This window comes from Solea senegalensis, linkage group LG6, assembly GCF_019176455.1.
Source record: "Solea senegalensis isolate Sse05_10M linkage group LG6, IFAPA_SoseM_1, whole genome shotgun sequence".
Taxonomy (NCBI): Eukaryota; Metazoa; Chordata; class Actinopteri; order Pleuronectiformes; family Soleidae; genus Solea; species Solea senegalensis.
Window position 1 is genome coordinate 4,761,764 of NC_058026.1, and position 16,612 is coordinate 4,778,375.

The following is a 16,612-nucleotide window of genomic DNA, read 5'->3' on the forward strand; positions in this document are numbered from 1 at the left end:
GGAGAAGCTCTCACAGAGACACTGCTCTGATTCTATCCATGATGGAGTTGCATTAACCCTTTAGCGTGTGGATTTGTATTAGTCTTTATTAGATTTATTTAGGATCAGACACACAAAGTCGGGAGGATTACATGCAAATGACGTCCATGTGTGTGTTTGGTATGAATTAAGCTGGAGACATAAGAGTGTCATGAATTATCCCACATCATGAGAAATCCCTCGCCTTGCTTTATTGAAAGAGGCTTAAATAGACGTTTGCTTCATCTCATCCTTGGTCATAAATTTGAAACCCGCCAGAGCCGTTTTTTTAAGTCACTTTTTTAACTCTTCCTCTTCCTCCAGCTCCTGGCCAAGGACCCCAAGGAGCGCCTTGGTTGTCAGGGCCGCGGGGCCATCGAGGTCAAGCAGCACCCTATCTTCAGAAACATCAACTTCAAACGGCTGGAGGCGAACATGCTGGAACCCCCCTTCAGCCCCGATGTAAGAACTTGCACGCACAAAAAAGACACGCATACCAAAACTCACAGTGCGCGCTGTACATACAGGCTCTATTCACAGCGCGTAGCCTCAAACCTCGGCGAGTTGCAAATCAGCATACAGGAAATACCATTGTCACAAGTAAACAAACCCTTCCAGTTATCGTGGAAGTCAGGGGAGGTGCTGAGAAACGGTCGTATGATTTCTGGGTTATGAAAATGAAAATTCCACAGAAGTCGACGGAAAGGACAAACTGCTGTCTCTTTCAACGGCAATTAATGCAGTAAATGGAGCTTTTTTTTCCTTTTTGTTTTTTTTTTTTTAAATGGTGAACAGTGAGGATGCGGTCATAGCAGGAAACTCAGAGTGCTAGTAACTGTGAAGTGTAAGATGTCGACTCTTATCTTATACATTTAGTTCAGTGAAAATCATGTTAAGATCATTTTACCTTTCACTCGTGCACTTCTCCGTGGCAAAACAAAGTCGTTCGTAGAGATAGAGCCGTAACATTTTCAGTGTCATAAATAGACCCAGTGAGGGAGGGAGAGTGACTGACCCGAGAGGTCAAATCAATACTTGAAAGTAGATAGTAATATCTGCGTTTCTATTTTTGGTCATTCAGGTCAGTAGGGAAACAGAAAGAGTCTTTATGATTTATAGTACAGTGTGTCAGGTTTTTGTATTTTACCCTTTGATCCACACGAATTTCAATAATAATCACACTTTAAAGAGTCGATTTGACTCTTTCTACTTCCTGTCTCCTTCTTTCTCAGCCTCGGGCGGTGTACTGTAAAGACGTCCTGGACATAGAGCAGTTCTCCACTGTCAAAGGTGTAAACCTTGACCCCACAGACGACGACTTCTACCACAAGTTTGTCACAGGCAGCGTCTCCATCCCATGGCAAAACGAGGTACTGCACCCTGACTCCTCTAACATGATGTCATTGCTCTGTCCCCAGTTCAACTAAACAGTGGGTGTTTGTTGGAATGCCTTTGAATCAGTGTAGGAGGATACACTGATGTGTAAGGGGCTCAATGTAAGATTTCTCATGATTTTTTGTTGTTGTTTTGTTTGATCATAACGTGACTTTCAGCAACCTCCTCCGTAGCGTGAAATGGCCGGTGGACATATTAGCACTGCATCATTTATAAAAAAAACAAAACAAAAACATATACATCTATATCCTGCTCTGGATTTGTGTGTCGTCCACACTACCTTTACCTTTTACAGCCCTTGAAACTGAGAAGTTAATGCTGCTGGGCCCATGTTTGTATGAAAACGCAGTTATCGGCTTTCACTTCCTGCTCGGCTCTTATTGGCCAGCCACAATATTGCCTTTGCTGATTTGTCACATTTGTGTCACATGCAACTAACGATTATTTTCATAATCGATTAATCTGTCGATTATTTTCTCGAATAACCGATGAATCGTTTGGTCCATGAAATATCAGAAAAACCTTCAAAAATGTTGACCGGTGTTCGTCAAACCTGGAAATGATGATGTTCTCAAGTGTCTTGTTTTGTCCACAAACCAAAATGATTCACTTTTAATGATTTCTTTGTCATTTCGAGCAAAGAAATGAAAAACATAGTCACATTTAAGAAGCTGAAACAACCGGAAATGTTGTTTTAATCATGAAAAAAGCTTCAATATTTGTCGATTAATTTAGTAATCGATTAATAATCAATTATTTGTTTCAGCTCTATTATGCAGTGACATTTTGTCAGTCTGTCGTCTGATTGGCCGACGAGGCTTTTCAGTTACGGTTACATCGTCGCCTTAACAGTGACCTTTTTGCATTATTCATGTGGACAACAATGTTTTTTAAAGAAAAAGAAAAAAAGAAAAAACTCCCACCCACATGTCATGTGGACTAGGCCTTTTAGGAATGTGAACCGGATTAGATTTTTTGCTAGAATCTGAAAGATGTGACACACCAGTGGCTGACTTTTGCTCGGTTTGTGGCCGTTTGTCTCAAGAAGACGTCAGACTTTGGATGAGAGTAGACTGCAGGTGTTTGGCTTTTCTGTCGTCATGGGTGGAGCTGCTTTAACTGTACCACACCATTTCACAAGGGAAGGGCGCAACAGTCGGGCTATTCCTAATGGAAATGCAGAAAAACATGTTCCCTACTCGGTGGAAACACTTGTATGTATATATAGATCCAATTGTGCTAGTTGTCCAACTAAAATGACTTGACCTCTCTTCCCCTGCAGATGATCGAAATGGAGTGCTTTAAAGAAATTAATGTCTACGAGACAGACGGGACGCTGTGCTCAGACCTGGACGTGAACCGGCCTAACCCTCCACCAAAGAGAGGCTTCTTCTATCGCCTGTTCAGAAGAGAGGCAAGTGCTAGTGCTCCGACAACTGTTCGAGGGGGTGGGGGCTAAGGTACTTCCTCTCTTACTTCTTTCTGCCCTTTTTTTCCGAGGCCTTGTCCAAAATCAACTTGTGAAAAGATCATTGCTTAAACCCTGAGAAATGTGAGCGTTAAATCGCTGTTTCCAGTTAACTTGTGTTGGTTTGAACGAGGCCTCGCTTTTTTTTCTTTTCTTTTTTTTTCCTTTTCCCATCAGTCTGTTTGCATTTTCTTCCCTTTGTGTTGCACTTTGGTTTAGTGGGTCAGACTGTGGGGAAGCTTCACCTTAATCTTTTTCCCTTTCTGTTTAAAGTGGAGAATATATAACACAAAATATGTAGAAAACCCTTTGTTGTTTACAAGAGGTTCTCAACTAAAAGGTTCTTTATTACTGATACTATTTATAGTGAATTGTACCTCCCTTGAATTTAAGGGGGTCACTTCCACATGTGGGAGGTAGAACACATAAAATCCTGCTTTTTGTCCTTTTATTCCACTTGAAAGGTCCAGTGCGTCACAGTTAGTGACATCTAAAAGAGAGACTGCAGATTGTAACAAATAGAGGGCTCTTCTACCAAGCCTGTTAGGGAACTACATATCAGGACGAGTGGCAGTCTTCTTTGTTAGCACAGTAATCGCTGTATAAAAGGCTTATTCTAAGGCTACAGCAACAAAAAGATGTGATAATAAACTCGTATGAACATATTCGGGTCAGTAAATCCTCCTAAATGTTGAATCCTGGACCTTTAAGTTTGAGTCGAGTTGAGTTTTTCCTGGACACCAGTGTACTGTGTTATTTATGGCCATTGTTGGATCCAAATCAAAAGAAAATATATCAACAAAACATCAAAGATGATACAAATCTGGGTTTCCATCCTTACACCCTTGCTGCCATGTTAACTTCTTATGTGGTCTTTTACTTGCCTCAGAATTGTGTGTTTGATTGCTGGACACCATCTTCGGAAAGCACAGAAATACGTCATATGGTCACCGTGTCCGTTTCTGGACAGCGTGGCGTCATATCTCGCACGTGTGAGATGAGGTGGTGAACGTTGCTAACCTCAGTGTTGTATCCTCGCTTTTTTGGTTTTCCCCCAGGTCTGTTTTAAGAGCGGTTACAGTGACGACGAGACAGAAGAGCCCTCACGACTTTAAACCACTCCCTCCAGCTGACCGCAGACCCCGCCCCCCTCTCCCCTTGACCCCTCCCCCCTCGCCGCTGAACTTCACCACAAACTCCAACCGAGCGCAAATCTTAGGAACTCAGTGAATGTTGACCTGTATTTATGAGCTGTATTAAAAGTGTATTATAATTAAAGAAAAAAGTATGAGTTTAAAGATTTTGTACATTTGTACTTGAATTTATGTCTAGATGTATATTTTCACTAAAGGTTGTATTGTACAAAAAGCCATAAAAGTACCACTTGAATGCATACATTACATTTTATTTTCTTTTTACTTTCTTTTGGAATGAGTATGGATAATGTGTATTGGGGAGTTTTTTTAAAAAAAAAGCACAGTACCATTAGTCTTTTTTTTTTTCTTAATGTAGCATAAGGCCTTTTTGTTTTCAATATGTGCTGTATGTTTGTCATTGATTTGGCCAACGTGACGTGTTGTTAGCACATCAGATTCACCTCGTCCCATACTAACCTTCAGCCTCTGTACCCATCAAGGCTGAGGTCTGTCTGAATGGGCGAATGTTAGACTGGAATGAATCCAGTCTAACATTGCTGTGTTGGTGCCATGCTGCTTAAAAACCCATCCATGTATCTCCCCGCTCTCCACCTTCGCCTTTGTTTTTGAGTTTATGAGACCTTGATAATTCTCTGTCCTTCCCTCCTGGTTCAGTTGTAAGGCAGGTTACAGTAGAATGAATGGCGTATGTCGTCCACTAGGTGCCTCCACCAGCTCAGTTCTTGCGTAGATGGCAAGGATTTGGTTTGTGTCTGACAAGCTTGACAGCATGTGCAACATTAGGCAACCCTAAATTTGAAAGGATATATTGTGGAGGTCATTTTCCATGACACGACACCTGATTATTAAGATTCCTCGGCCTCTGTAAAAGGCTCAGTTGCACAGTGTTTCCTTCCTTGCGGAGCAGAGCTGTTGAGAAAAATGTCTGTTACATTGCTCACTCAGGCAGAAAGAATATTATTTGATGATTTTTTTATTTTATTTTATTTACTCCTTGTTTACTTTTTCTGCATTTGTTGTACTACCTGGCTCCCCCCTCCTTGTTTTGTGATCAGAAGGGAAGAAGTCTCTCCCCTTAAAATTTCTTAGTAATTTGCTAATCCATATTTTTAGTGTACAAGATCGCTCATGACCGATTGAGTGGAGAATGACTTGGGAAATGGAGACGGATAACGATGAGGACCGTGACGGCACTGTATGAGATCTGACCTGCAGCTTCATCCAGATAACAAAGTCATCACTAACTAACTTCTATTGATTCCGCTGTCGGCAGCGTTTTTGCCTCTGTGCTGAGTTAAAAACACGAGCTGCTCTGGCCTCTTTTGTCTGTCGATCATAGATAGCACGGCGGCGCCTGTTGGCCACTTATACTGCGAGTAGACCTCTAGTTAGTCCCCGTGGCTTCAGCTGTGTTTGTGATGAAGAGAAATTTGTTAATAGTGCCCCCGTCTTCAACCTCTGCATTGAAATCTTGTTTGATGTTCCTTCATCGGGATGACACAGCACAGTTACTCTCACTGTATATTGTATGTGTGCACACCAGGAGGAACCCTCGACCACTTCCACAATATTTATGCCTTTTATGTTTCTTTTTTTTCTCTTTCAGACAAACGTTTCCTTTCAAATCAACCATGATCAAACTCACGTACTGTACATTACCCCAGATATATAACAATCAGGATTGACTACAGTATGTTCCTCTCTGAGTTAGCTTCCCGTGAGCTCTTCATAAGCATTTGAAGCAGTTTTGCTTTTGAGACAGTTGCTGTTTACTCCCCCACCACCTGTTTTAATGCTGTGAATATCCAATCTGGACATGTTCCTTTTGTGTGTGTGTGTGTGTATGTTACACTGTATGCTACTGCAGCTTTTTGGTCAGTCTCATGCATTGAAGCAAAATTAGCGTCGCCTTGTGCAGTAAGAATTCAGTCAGCCTAAAAGATAACTTGTTGATATGATTTTACTTTCCTCCACAAAATAAGCATCATCTGCATTTTTTTTTTTATCTGCATTACTTACAATAAATCAAAATTGTGAAGGCGCTTGAATGTCACTTAATTAAATTTCTAACATTCAAGACCATGTGCATTCAAAATAGTACGCATACAGCTCCCCATCTAATTAACCAATATGGAGAGTCTGCAGTTTCCAGATGTTTGTCCCCTGTAGCACACGCCATCATCAAAATCAAGAATCGAACACATGCATCTAGCTGTTGCTGGCTTTCGTTACTTGAGTTTATGAGTGTCTTTTATTATTACATAATTTTTTTTCTTTTTTTTTTTTTTATTGTTGTTGTTGTTGCTCTCAGGCACATTTTAAAGCAAATTTCTCTTGCCAGTGTAGATTTTAGCCTTTTAGCTCTTTAGCCTCAAAAAACCTTGTAAATGATGTATTTCTAACATGTAACTAAGCTCTAACAAACATTCACTCACCCACACAGGGAAACAGAAACATGTTCTTCTCCCATGCCTCTGTCACTGTTGAGAGTTCATTATGCTCTTGTACCATCAAATATCGCAGTGAAGTTCATTTCTCTTCAGTTTCATTGCACTATGGTGTGTTTTGACAATGATTATATAGGAAGTGTCTTGACTTTTTTTTTTTTTTGCCAATGATACCAAAAGCGACATTTAACTAAATAAACCACATTTCTTTTAGCCGAGGACTTAAATAAATAATGAAAGACCGACAGCCTTTATTATATGTGCCAATAATCAAGTAAATTCCTGACATCCCATATTTCTTCAACCTTTGTATCCTTCCGTCCACTCCGAGAGAAATTCCTTCACATTAAGGAACTTTAAACAGTTCAACAGTTTTGAATGTCCGCACTAAGTGCATTTTAATGCCTGTTTTAAAAAAAAAAAGAAGAAAAAAGATACATATGTTTTATTATTCAAGCATGTATTGGTTTGTAATACTTCAGGTTCCTTATATATGTAAATGATGACCTTCGAGTGCCAACATATCTCACTGGTATCTGAGAACAACCTTATAAATGGCATGGTGACCAGATGAATTTGCCCAGTTTGAATAATGATAATTATTCCCTCTCCTCTCCTTCCTCCGAGGCGCTAATGGAGAGTCGGTCTGTGCAGAAACTGGGGTGTTTAGATTGAGAGAGAGAGAGATGCACAATTTGTTGTCACCCGAGTCGGAGTCTTTGAGATAATGACCGATAACAAGCCCAGGAGCTCGTTTAGGTTTCTGTCCAGATATTTCAAAGGAAGGGAGGAATGGAAAAATGCATTCTGCGTATTCAAACTGGGCCTGGAACTTCTTGATTTATTTTTTTTTCTCCTTCCTTTTTTGTAACTGTACAGTCATGTCGTTCAACCACTGCAGTCATTGTTAATTCTTGTACAAGTTGTATCACTGGTTGTTGTACCATATCTGACATTTGTAATTATGAAATAATACACTGCCATTTGTATAAAAAAAAACCTTGTGTCTTGACTTATTTGTGTCATACATTCACTAATTGGGTTGAGTAAAATGCTTTATCGAAATCACAACTGCACGGGTGGTATTGGAGGATGTTGATTGTCGCAGGTAGAACCTTAAACTCCCTACACGTTTTGATTAAAGTTATAAATGTCCTTCTCTGCTATTTTCTCCCTGTCACATCCTCTGAGCCACACATGGTTGCTATGAACAGCATCATGTAACTGTGATAGATTAATGAACAGATCGAGATAGATGGGTAGTACTTTATTGATCCAAAACCTGTTAATTTTTTGTGTTAAAGCAGCACATTAGCAGACCCTCAACACAACACGATATTTAAATATAAAATATAGGAAAAATATAAGGGGCTCAAACACAAAATGGACATGTAAACCTAATGGATTAGGTTTTTAATGTATTGCAATAATCATAATACATTATTATGATGTAATATCCAGAACATTTTTCATCCATGATTTATTACTACCACAGTCGTTTCCAGTGTTACTTTGATAAGATAATCCTTTATTTGTCTCACAAGGGGAATTTTGCAGTGTTACAGCAGCATACAATCACAACATTGTTGAAAAGTAGAAATAACATAAGAAAAAAAAATGAAACAAGGTAAACAATAACATAATATTTACAAGTAAACAGTGCACTCGGGAAGACAGTGTTAGAATGAAACCAGGGATTGTTTGAGAGACACAGCAAGAGAGGATAAACTTCAACTTAATAACATGGTTGCCATTTTTTATTCCCAATAATGTCCACGTATTTAACTGATGGTAGCTTCCCATTACCAAGCTGGTCCCTGGAAATTACATAAATAATAAGATTGTTATCACAATATTACCTCCCCACTTACTATATACTATAAACATATTACTCAACAGTAATTTAAAGTGTTACCAATATTTTAGTCTTGCACCAGTCTTGTTTTTAACAAATCTGCGTTTCAGAGGTCCCGTGACATCAACAATAACAACATAAGGGGGAAAAAAGTCACAGTTTCTCATTGGTTTATTTCCAATGTCACTCAACATTAACTCACAGTCTGATTGGTTAGGGTGGCCGAGCTCCGCCCCTCTCTGTCAACCTGTCACACATTGCACTTCCCGGTGAGATTTGTCCGGGGGAACGGGTACACACTGCATCAAAGATGGCTCGTTATGGGCGAATGTTTGGTTCATTTTGGAGAAACATTGTGTCAGAATAAGAGAGCTCGTGCACAAAGAGAAACCGCAGGGCAGGTGGTAGTTGTCGCGGGCAGTGTTTGCCACTCTCGCCGCGCTACGACCCGCTTTGCTCTCTCCGTGCGCTCACTTGTCCCCCACTGTGTTACCTCGTTAGCTTCCATAGTAAATATTAGCCTGCTCCGTGTTGATAGCTAAAATGGCCACCATGGAGAAACTGATGAAGGCCTTCGAGTCCCTGAAGTCATTCCAGCAACAACAAGGACCGCCGACCGCCGAGGAGCTCGTGCAGAGGCAGTGAGTAGACTTTCAGTCTTGCTGTGATACCACAGCATGCTAACAGTCGCTGTGCTATTCTGAAGCTTTGCTTCAACGCTCATGTTAACGCTCGTCAGCTGAGTTAGCTTGAAGCTAGTTGTGCTAACGTGCAAGCTAGGTTAAGAACCCAGACTCCAGGTTCCCATTAGCAGAGTGGTAGCAGCCACAGAGGACGCCTGCACAGTTATACCCACACATCTACAAAAATGGATCGACAATTAGTTTAACAGTTAAGATTCTGCGTTGGCCTCAGCAGAACCAAGCTGTTGTAAAGTTACGTTAGCCTGTAGTGTTGGGCATTTGATGCTACAGGCCAGGTTTTAGAAATACATTTGTGCCTAAATTTGTCATTGCACATGGATTTATATTATTAAGCCACTTCTGGTCAATTGTGCTGCAGCGAGTTGAGTTGTCAGAATTGTTTTGTTATGCCTCCACTCAAGGAACACGTGCATCACCTATAATAATGACGGCATCTCCTCTTCATACATGTAATTCAGGCTAATCCATGTCATGGATATTTGTCATCCTCTGAGTGTAAATTGTCACAGTGTCATAATGTCTTGATTAAATATGCTATCTTCTTTACTTTTTCTGAGGTTAGGGTTTAAATTAAATTGTATCAACCTTTAGTCCACTGAACAGCTGGTGGTCATCATCCATGACACAGTTGTTTCCACCTTCAGGGACTTAGGGGAAAGCCAGGGCTCTCCCATCCCACCACACTTTGTGCTTCTGCTGCCAGTGAAAAAGCTGCAGCTGCACAGCTCCTTTATTGTCACTGTAACATACAATATATTTTTTTCCTCAATCCCTTTTGTGTAACACATCCAGAAAATACAGGAAACATAATCATTTAGTGTGACCTAGCATTACACTTGGACAATTGCACAATCCTGACTTTCTTAAACTGGGAGTGGAACACTACTTGATGTTATGAAACTTTGCTACTTCAGTATATAATACCAGCTGTCATTTTTATAAATAAACTTGAGCTAAATGTTCACATGATGAACGCAGCAGGACACTGGGTGAGGCAAAGGCAGGAGAATCTCTGGAGGATTTGGGCGAGGTGGTAGCAATCTGGTTTGAGCATACTTGACTTGTAACACTCACATATTCACTTGGTGTGGATACTCTGGAGTTTCTCCTTCTGTGTTGCAGTAGAGTGTTAACCAGAGATCATACTAATGAGCAGGCAGGAGAATCTCTCGAGAATGACTAGAGCGACTTCTGCAGGTGGTTGCAGTCACGCACACACCCCTCTCAACAATCTCCAGAGAAGGAGATTCGGTGCATGTGTGAAAGCAGCTTAAGAAACCTCTGTTTATCCAATGGATAGGTTGAGTTAAAATATACACAGGGAGGGATTTTGAGATCTGTGTAGTGGAACTGAAGAGTGTTACAGTGTCTTATGTAGTGGCACTGACTTCTTGTATTCAGTATTCCAACCATTGTGCTGTTTGGCTATTAGGTAGAGATTTAATTAAGATCCTGCTTAGAGATTGAAGGCTTCTGGCTCTTGGGTTGCATGAAGTCATGGCCCCAGTTTCTGAACCCAATCATTCTTTCCAAACTGCCTCTGCCTCTGATTATCCCTCCCTGCTTGCTTTCTTACACTCTCCTTGTCCTCCCCATCTTCCTTCTTTTACAGGAAAAAGGAACAAGCTACTACAAAGAAGGACAGGGTGACCCACTGTCTGACAATATGTGAAAACATTGTGGCTCATTCTCTGAGGTAGGCTTTGTTAGTTAAATTAAATTAAATTAAGTCAAATTAAATGTGATGTGTCTGTGATAACAGTTAACATAATTTAAAAGATCCATTGTGTGGTAGCTATTTTGCCTGAAAATAAGAATGACTGTGTTTTCATTGCTTTAAATATGAAGATCTTTCATATTATCTGGTGACTAGTGTTCTCTGGGTATTCCAGTTCTGTCACACGGTCCCAAAACATGCAGAATTTGATCGAAAGTGAGAATGAATGGTTGTTCGTCTCTGTGTTGGCCCTGTGATGGGCTGGCAAACTGTCAAGGATGTACCCCACCTTTCGCCCTGTGTCGGCTGAAACAAACTCCAGTGGACCTGGGACAGTCACATCAGTTCAGAACTAATAACTCCTTCCTGTGTATCAACTCTGACAAAAAGAAACTTACTCCAGGATTTATGTAAAGGATTACTACTAAACCTAAAGCTGTGTGTCTATGTGAGAGAGTGAAAGTTTGATCGACTGATACACACTTGATACACACAAGAAAAAACGTTTTTATTACAAACAATGTCTGTTCTAAATAAAACATGTATGTGTGTGATGACATTTTGCTGACTTTTCTTCTCTGTGGTCCTGGGAGCAGAACGTCTCCAGAGTTTCAGAAACTTATGGGCATCGCCATGGAGATGTTCCTGCTCTGCACCGATGACAGCGAATCAGATGTCCGAATGGTAGCTGATGAGTGCCTGAACAAAATCATCAAAGTGAGTAGGAAGGAACCTGTATTTCCTTAAAATGATAGGACAGTGTATTAAATGTTATTGGTAAGTACTAGCTAGATAGTAACTACATGATGAGCTGTGATCAATTCAAAAATAATAATAAAAAAGGATGATATGATGACAATCATTTATATTTTTTAAATAGGTTTTTATTATTGCTCAGAATGCTTGTGTCTGATATTTATCATTAGGCACTGATGGACTCCAATCTGCCAAGACTACAGCTGGAGCTGTACAAAGAAATTAAAAAGGTAAAGCGTTTTTCTCCCAGACTAATGACTCATGTGACTTGTTAAAATTATATTATATAATGTAATTCTTGCAGAATATTTGTGAAATTGTAGAAAAGGTGATATAGTGCTTGTGTAATTGTGCGCCTCTGTAGAATGGTGCCTCTCGAAGTCTGAGGGCGGCTCTGTGGAGGTTTGCTGAGCTTGCCCACCTCATCAGACCACAGAAATGCAGGTGATTACCATAAGTCCTAAAATGTCTTTTTATATTGTTCACATGACAACCATATTAGTGTTGTTAAATAAGAGTATCTCAAATTTTGGGTCCTATTTTTCATGTATATCTAAAAGCTTGTTAAACCTCCTATTCTATTATTCGTGGCAAACTTTATGGGAAACAACTGTTTGAAGATGACAAATTGAATTTGCAATATAAATCGAGACAAGCTAATCCAGTATGTATAATATAACACTTAATAATATCTATATATATTATATGATTACATAAGTTTAAAGCTGGGAAAAAATCTTCAAATATTTTCAATGATTCTTCTTGAATTACATGACATGCAACATCAATGTTCAATTCAATTCAATTCAATTAAGTTAAATTATTTGTACTCACTTAAAGCTGTGATTGCGTTGTCACCCCTCCCTCCAACAGACCCTACCTGGTCAACCTGTTGCCGTGCCTCACCAGAATTGCGAAGCGGCAGGAGGAAACTGTGCAGGAGACTCTCGCTGCGGCAATGCCCAAGATTATGGTCGCTTTGGGACACTTTGCCAACGATGGCGAGATCAAGGTATCTACACTAGTGGAAACACAGTAAATGGTTTATAGGGGAAATCAGGTTAAGGTTCATATAATGGTTAGTTTGAAAATCAAACAGATACTTGACTTTGTTTACACTATATTCAAAGGTTTTATTGCACTTCACGTTTCCAGTTTTTATTGAAATGTAAACAGCTCAGGTCAACTAAATAACCTTAAATAGTTAATGGCTAGTCTGCCCAAGTATTGTTGATGAGTTAAAACCACAGTTTTTACACCCTCTGATGCAATATAAGAACAATACTGTAAGTGTAAAAAAATGTAAGATTTAGGATTACATTATTATATTTTAAACAACTATTAATTTATTTGGAAACTAAATGTTCTTAAAGTTCAGAAAACCTGAGATATTACAATATATACAAAACATAAGCAATAACAAGAAAAATGAAGAAAAGAAAAAACTGTGTGTTCCAGGTGCTGCTGAAATCGTTCGTGGCGAACCTGAAATCCAGCTCACCGACCATTAGACGGACAGCGGCTAGTTCAGCTGTCACCGTGTGCCAGCACTCCAGACGCACCAGCTATTTCTACACCTGGCTCCTTAATGTGCTGCTGGGTAAGGCACACATAGTACATTTCCATGCACAGTTGACTCAAGCTACAACTGTAGCCAGTCAAATCAGCTACTGTCCATGTCCTGTTTTTACAGGCATTAGTGGGAAATGAATTCATTGACTGAAGTGTGACCACTTTCCCTACAACGAACAAATATTGTTCGTATTTGGTGGTTTTTGGTTTAGGTTGGAGCTAGCATGTTGAGTCTTCCTGCATCCATAAACTTTCAACTATTTTATCATTAATGCAGACAGAACACAAAATTGGTCTCTTAGTCTTTCCAAAAATGTACTAGTCTACATTTTGGAATGTTTTTGCCACTGTTGTCTTATTCTTACGATTTCAGTTGGACTGGACACTTACATATGTTGAAAATGCCTGGTTTTAGTCAGACTAACAATACTTTGTTTTTTCTCTGATGCCATGTGTAGTATATGTACTGAAATATTATAGTCAATATTCATTAGATGGCTTGGTATCAAACTTTTCAAATTGTCAAAACCCCTTGACCTTGTATGCTATTCCAGGACTGTTGGTTCCTGTGGATGAGGAGCACCCCAGCCACCTGATCTTGGGGGTGCTGCTTACTCTTCGCTACCTGATGCCTCTGCTGCAGCAGCAAGTCAACACCTCCAGCCTGAAAGGAAGTTTTGGAGTCATGAGGAAGGAGGCAGATGTACAGCCAACACCTGAACAGCTGCTACAGGTAAGAAGAAGAGGAGGGTGTTGGTGTACGTATAAAAAAGTCATTATAAAGTTTTGGCTCACATTTCCTGTGTATTTCTCGAGGTGTACGAGCTTACCCTACACTACACACAACACTGGGATCACAATGTGGTCACAGCTGCTTTGGAGCTCCTTCAGCAGGTCTTCAGGACTCCCCCGCCCGAGCTGCTGCACATGCTCATCACAGCTGGCAGCATTTCATATCCCACTGTGTTTCGCCAGGACACAGAGGGCCGTGCACGCTCCGGCAGCATCCTCGAGCTCATAGGTAAAGACAGGAGTCAGCTGGGACTCTGCTCATAATTCTTTATCCATCTAACACACTGTACTGTGGATTTTGCAGCAGTTTACGTACTGATGTCACCAGGAAATTTGACTGTAAATGTATTTGCTTCACTAATAACGACATTAGTAGAACTATGTCGATGCTTGTCTTGTTTGTGCTTTGGTCTGCGTTTGTGGTCTTTTTGGTTTCCCTTGCTCGCTAACTCATTCCTTTGTCCACTGGAACTAATTGTTTCCATTTCCTGTGAGTCTTTCTGAGCTTTTGCTGCTTTTCTTCTCCTTAACACCTGTTTCTACTTCCGGTTTCCCTGACATTTGCAGCAGGGGGAGGGTCCTCATGCAGTCCACTCCTTCTCAGGAAACAGAGAGGTGACTGGTTTTATCTCTTCTGCTCACCGCTACACTGTTACTGTTCCTGTCTGGTTGCGAGCAAACTTACCTTTTACTAAGAAATTGAATGCAGCAGATTCCCCTCTTGATTCTTGACAAATAGTGAATCAGTCACAGCATATATGTACAATAACAAAATGTAATTTATTTACTGTGTGACATTTGTCATTGCTAATGTTTTGTTGATGTGAAACCTGTTTTCAGGTAAAATGATTTCTGGAGAGGAAGATGGGTTGGAGGATGATCCTGAGAGGACAGAAGTGACTGCTGGAGCCTTTACAGGTGAGATAAATCTCCCGGATACAGAATGTCGACTTCATTGCAGATATGGCATTTTTCACAATACTTCTTAATTAAAACTAGGTGGAAATGCTAAGATCTACAGTTCAATAAATTGTTATTGTGCATTACTTTACTTCTAGCATCAGTTGTTGGTGCAGACGGCTCCTCTGCAGCCCAGGTTGACATCATCACAGAGCAGCCACGCTCCTCCCAGCATACCCTGCAGCCTGGCGACTCCGTGGACCTCAGTGCCTCCTCAGATCAGGGTGGTGGTGGAGGGGGGACATCTGCGTCGGACACTCCCGAGTCACCCAATGACAATGAGGAGGAAATGCTGAGTCGTAGCTCCAGCGGTGGGGCCAATATTACACCAGAGACGGCTGAATACACAACACCTGAAAATGCTACGCCGGAGGGAGGGCCCCTCGGAGAAGGTGGAACTCTGCTAGGAACTAATGATCGCTCACTTCCACCCAGTGACTCATCACAGACCACTACAGAGGGACCAGACTCAGCTGTCACACCCTCAGACGTAGCAGAACTGGTCAGTATGACTGTATTGGCATACAAATGAGATGTTAGTTTCAGAATAACAGCATTATAGCTTTGTGTATGTTTAAGGAAAGCAGTAGAATACTGTGGTCATTTTGGCACCTGAAATACCATATTTGAATGATGCACCTGGTTCATTGATGGTGATACTGTACATTTCATAGTATTATTATTTGTGCAATTGTCAAAACCTTATTTCTTACAAACCCCTGCAGTAAACTGTCTTCAAAAAATGTCCAATTCCCAAATGTATGGAATAGAGAAAAAGTAAACTGTAATTGTGACATGAGTAAAGGTTTGGCTAAATTTGGTTAGTACTTATTAACTCCCTTAGACAAATATCACAGTTTGCACATGCAAATTTGTTGCCAGGTTCTTTCTTTCTGTTGTTCAATCAGAGATTTTCTCCCACTCCTTTGAACTATGTTACTTGTGAAGTACACGGTGCATGGTGTGGTCATGTAGCGTCATGAATTATTCTCCATGAGGCTTAAAAAGGGTGACACTATTATGAAAATGTATGTAATAATGTATGTAATAGGAATTATGAATGGAATGTGGGTTGATGGCTGTGAAATGTTGATTTTGAGTAAACTGTGAAACTCAAATATCACTTAAAATGTTCACATATGCTCAGACATTGGACAGAATGTGATGTCACACTCCAGATGGAACTCACTAAGGTGTTTGGAGGCAGGTTAACCTGTTAGCCACTGGGAGCTTTTTATTGTGACACTGCTCAGTCTAACAATGCCCCCTCGCCTCCTCTGCTTTATCCTTCTCCTCACTTCGTCGCAGTTGCGCACTCCTTTGCCGCGGGTGATTGAGCCACCCCCACTCTCACCAACTTCGACCGAGGGCCCCGATGGCACTGACAGCGAGTCGTCTGTCTACACTGCCTCCTCTTCGTCGTCTTCTTTCTCTTTCTCCTCCTCTTCCTCTTTCTATGCCACCTCCTCCTCTAGCACTAGCGATAAGGTCAGCCAATTGGACACTGTGAAACTGAGTGGGAGGCCTTGCTTGGCTTTCTTCATTCTTTTTTCGTTTCGTTCGTCTCAACCCATGTGCAGACTTTGCCCTGCTTTTTGCTACTTTTCCCTTCTTTATTACACCTGATAATCCACTATGGCCCCGTTTTCCTTGTTTCCAGTGATTTCCTCCCCAAAATAACATGCCTTTGAAAGTCTTTCATAAAAACATGCAACCTTGATATCCGAAGTTACTGGCTTGCCATGAAATTCTAAAATAGAAGCATGGAGCC

The 16,612-nt window shown here is 40.7% G+C and overlaps 2 protein-coding genes across 12 annotated transcripts in view; both read left to right on the forward strand.

The window, feature by feature from the left end:
* Nucleotides 1-4,048, forward strand: part of grk4 (G protein-coupled receptor kinase 4) — a 53,145-nt gene extending 49,097 nt beyond the window's left edge. For 2 of the 3 annotated variants that reach the window (XM_044027733.1, XM_044027735.1), the window contains 4 exons: nt 343-480; nt 1,251-1,388; nt 2,696-2,827; nt 3,940-4,048. In XM_044027733.1, coding sequence (XP_043883668.1) covers nt 343-480; nt 1,251-1,388; nt 2,696-2,827; nt 3,940-3,996 — 465 coding nt within the window. In that variant the 3' untranslated portion in view covers nt 3,997-4,048. Of the gene's footprint in view, nt 1-342; nt 481-1,250; nt 1,389-2,695; nt 2,874-3,939 lie in introns of all 3 variants that reach the window. The other variant, XM_044027734.1, reaches the window with a different exon arrangement.
* Nucleotides 4,049-8,603: 4,555 nt separating this feature from the next.
* htt (huntingtin) overlaps nt 8,604-16,612 on the forward strand; it is a 30,998-nt gene continuing 22,989 nt past the window's right edge. For 7 of the 9 annotated variants that reach the window (XM_044027760.1, XM_044027766.1, XM_044027762.1 and 4 more), the window contains exons 1-12: nt 8,604-8,981; nt 10,657-10,740; nt 11,358-11,478; nt 11,688-11,747; nt 11,882-11,961; nt 12,391-12,529; nt 12,976-13,117; nt 13,644-13,822; nt 13,906-14,110; nt 14,449-14,496; nt 14,722-14,799; nt 14,940-15,343. In XM_044027760.1, the coding sequence (XP_043883695.1) occupies nt 8,884-8,981; nt 10,657-10,740; nt 11,358-11,478; nt 11,688-11,747; nt 11,882-11,961; nt 12,391-12,529; nt 12,976-13,117; nt 13,644-13,822; nt 13,906-14,110; nt 14,449-14,496; nt 14,722-14,799; nt 14,940-15,343 (1,638 nt within the window). In that variant the 5' untranslated portion in view covers nt 8,604-8,883. The remainder of the gene's footprint in view (nt 8,982-10,656; nt 10,741-11,357; nt 11,479-11,687; nt 11,748-11,881; nt 11,962-12,390; nt 12,530-12,975; nt 13,118-13,643; nt 13,823-13,905; nt 14,111-14,448; nt 14,497-14,721; nt 14,800-14,939; nt 15,344-16,612) is intronic. The other 2 variants (XM_044027764.1, XM_044027765.1) reach the window with 1 other exon arrangement.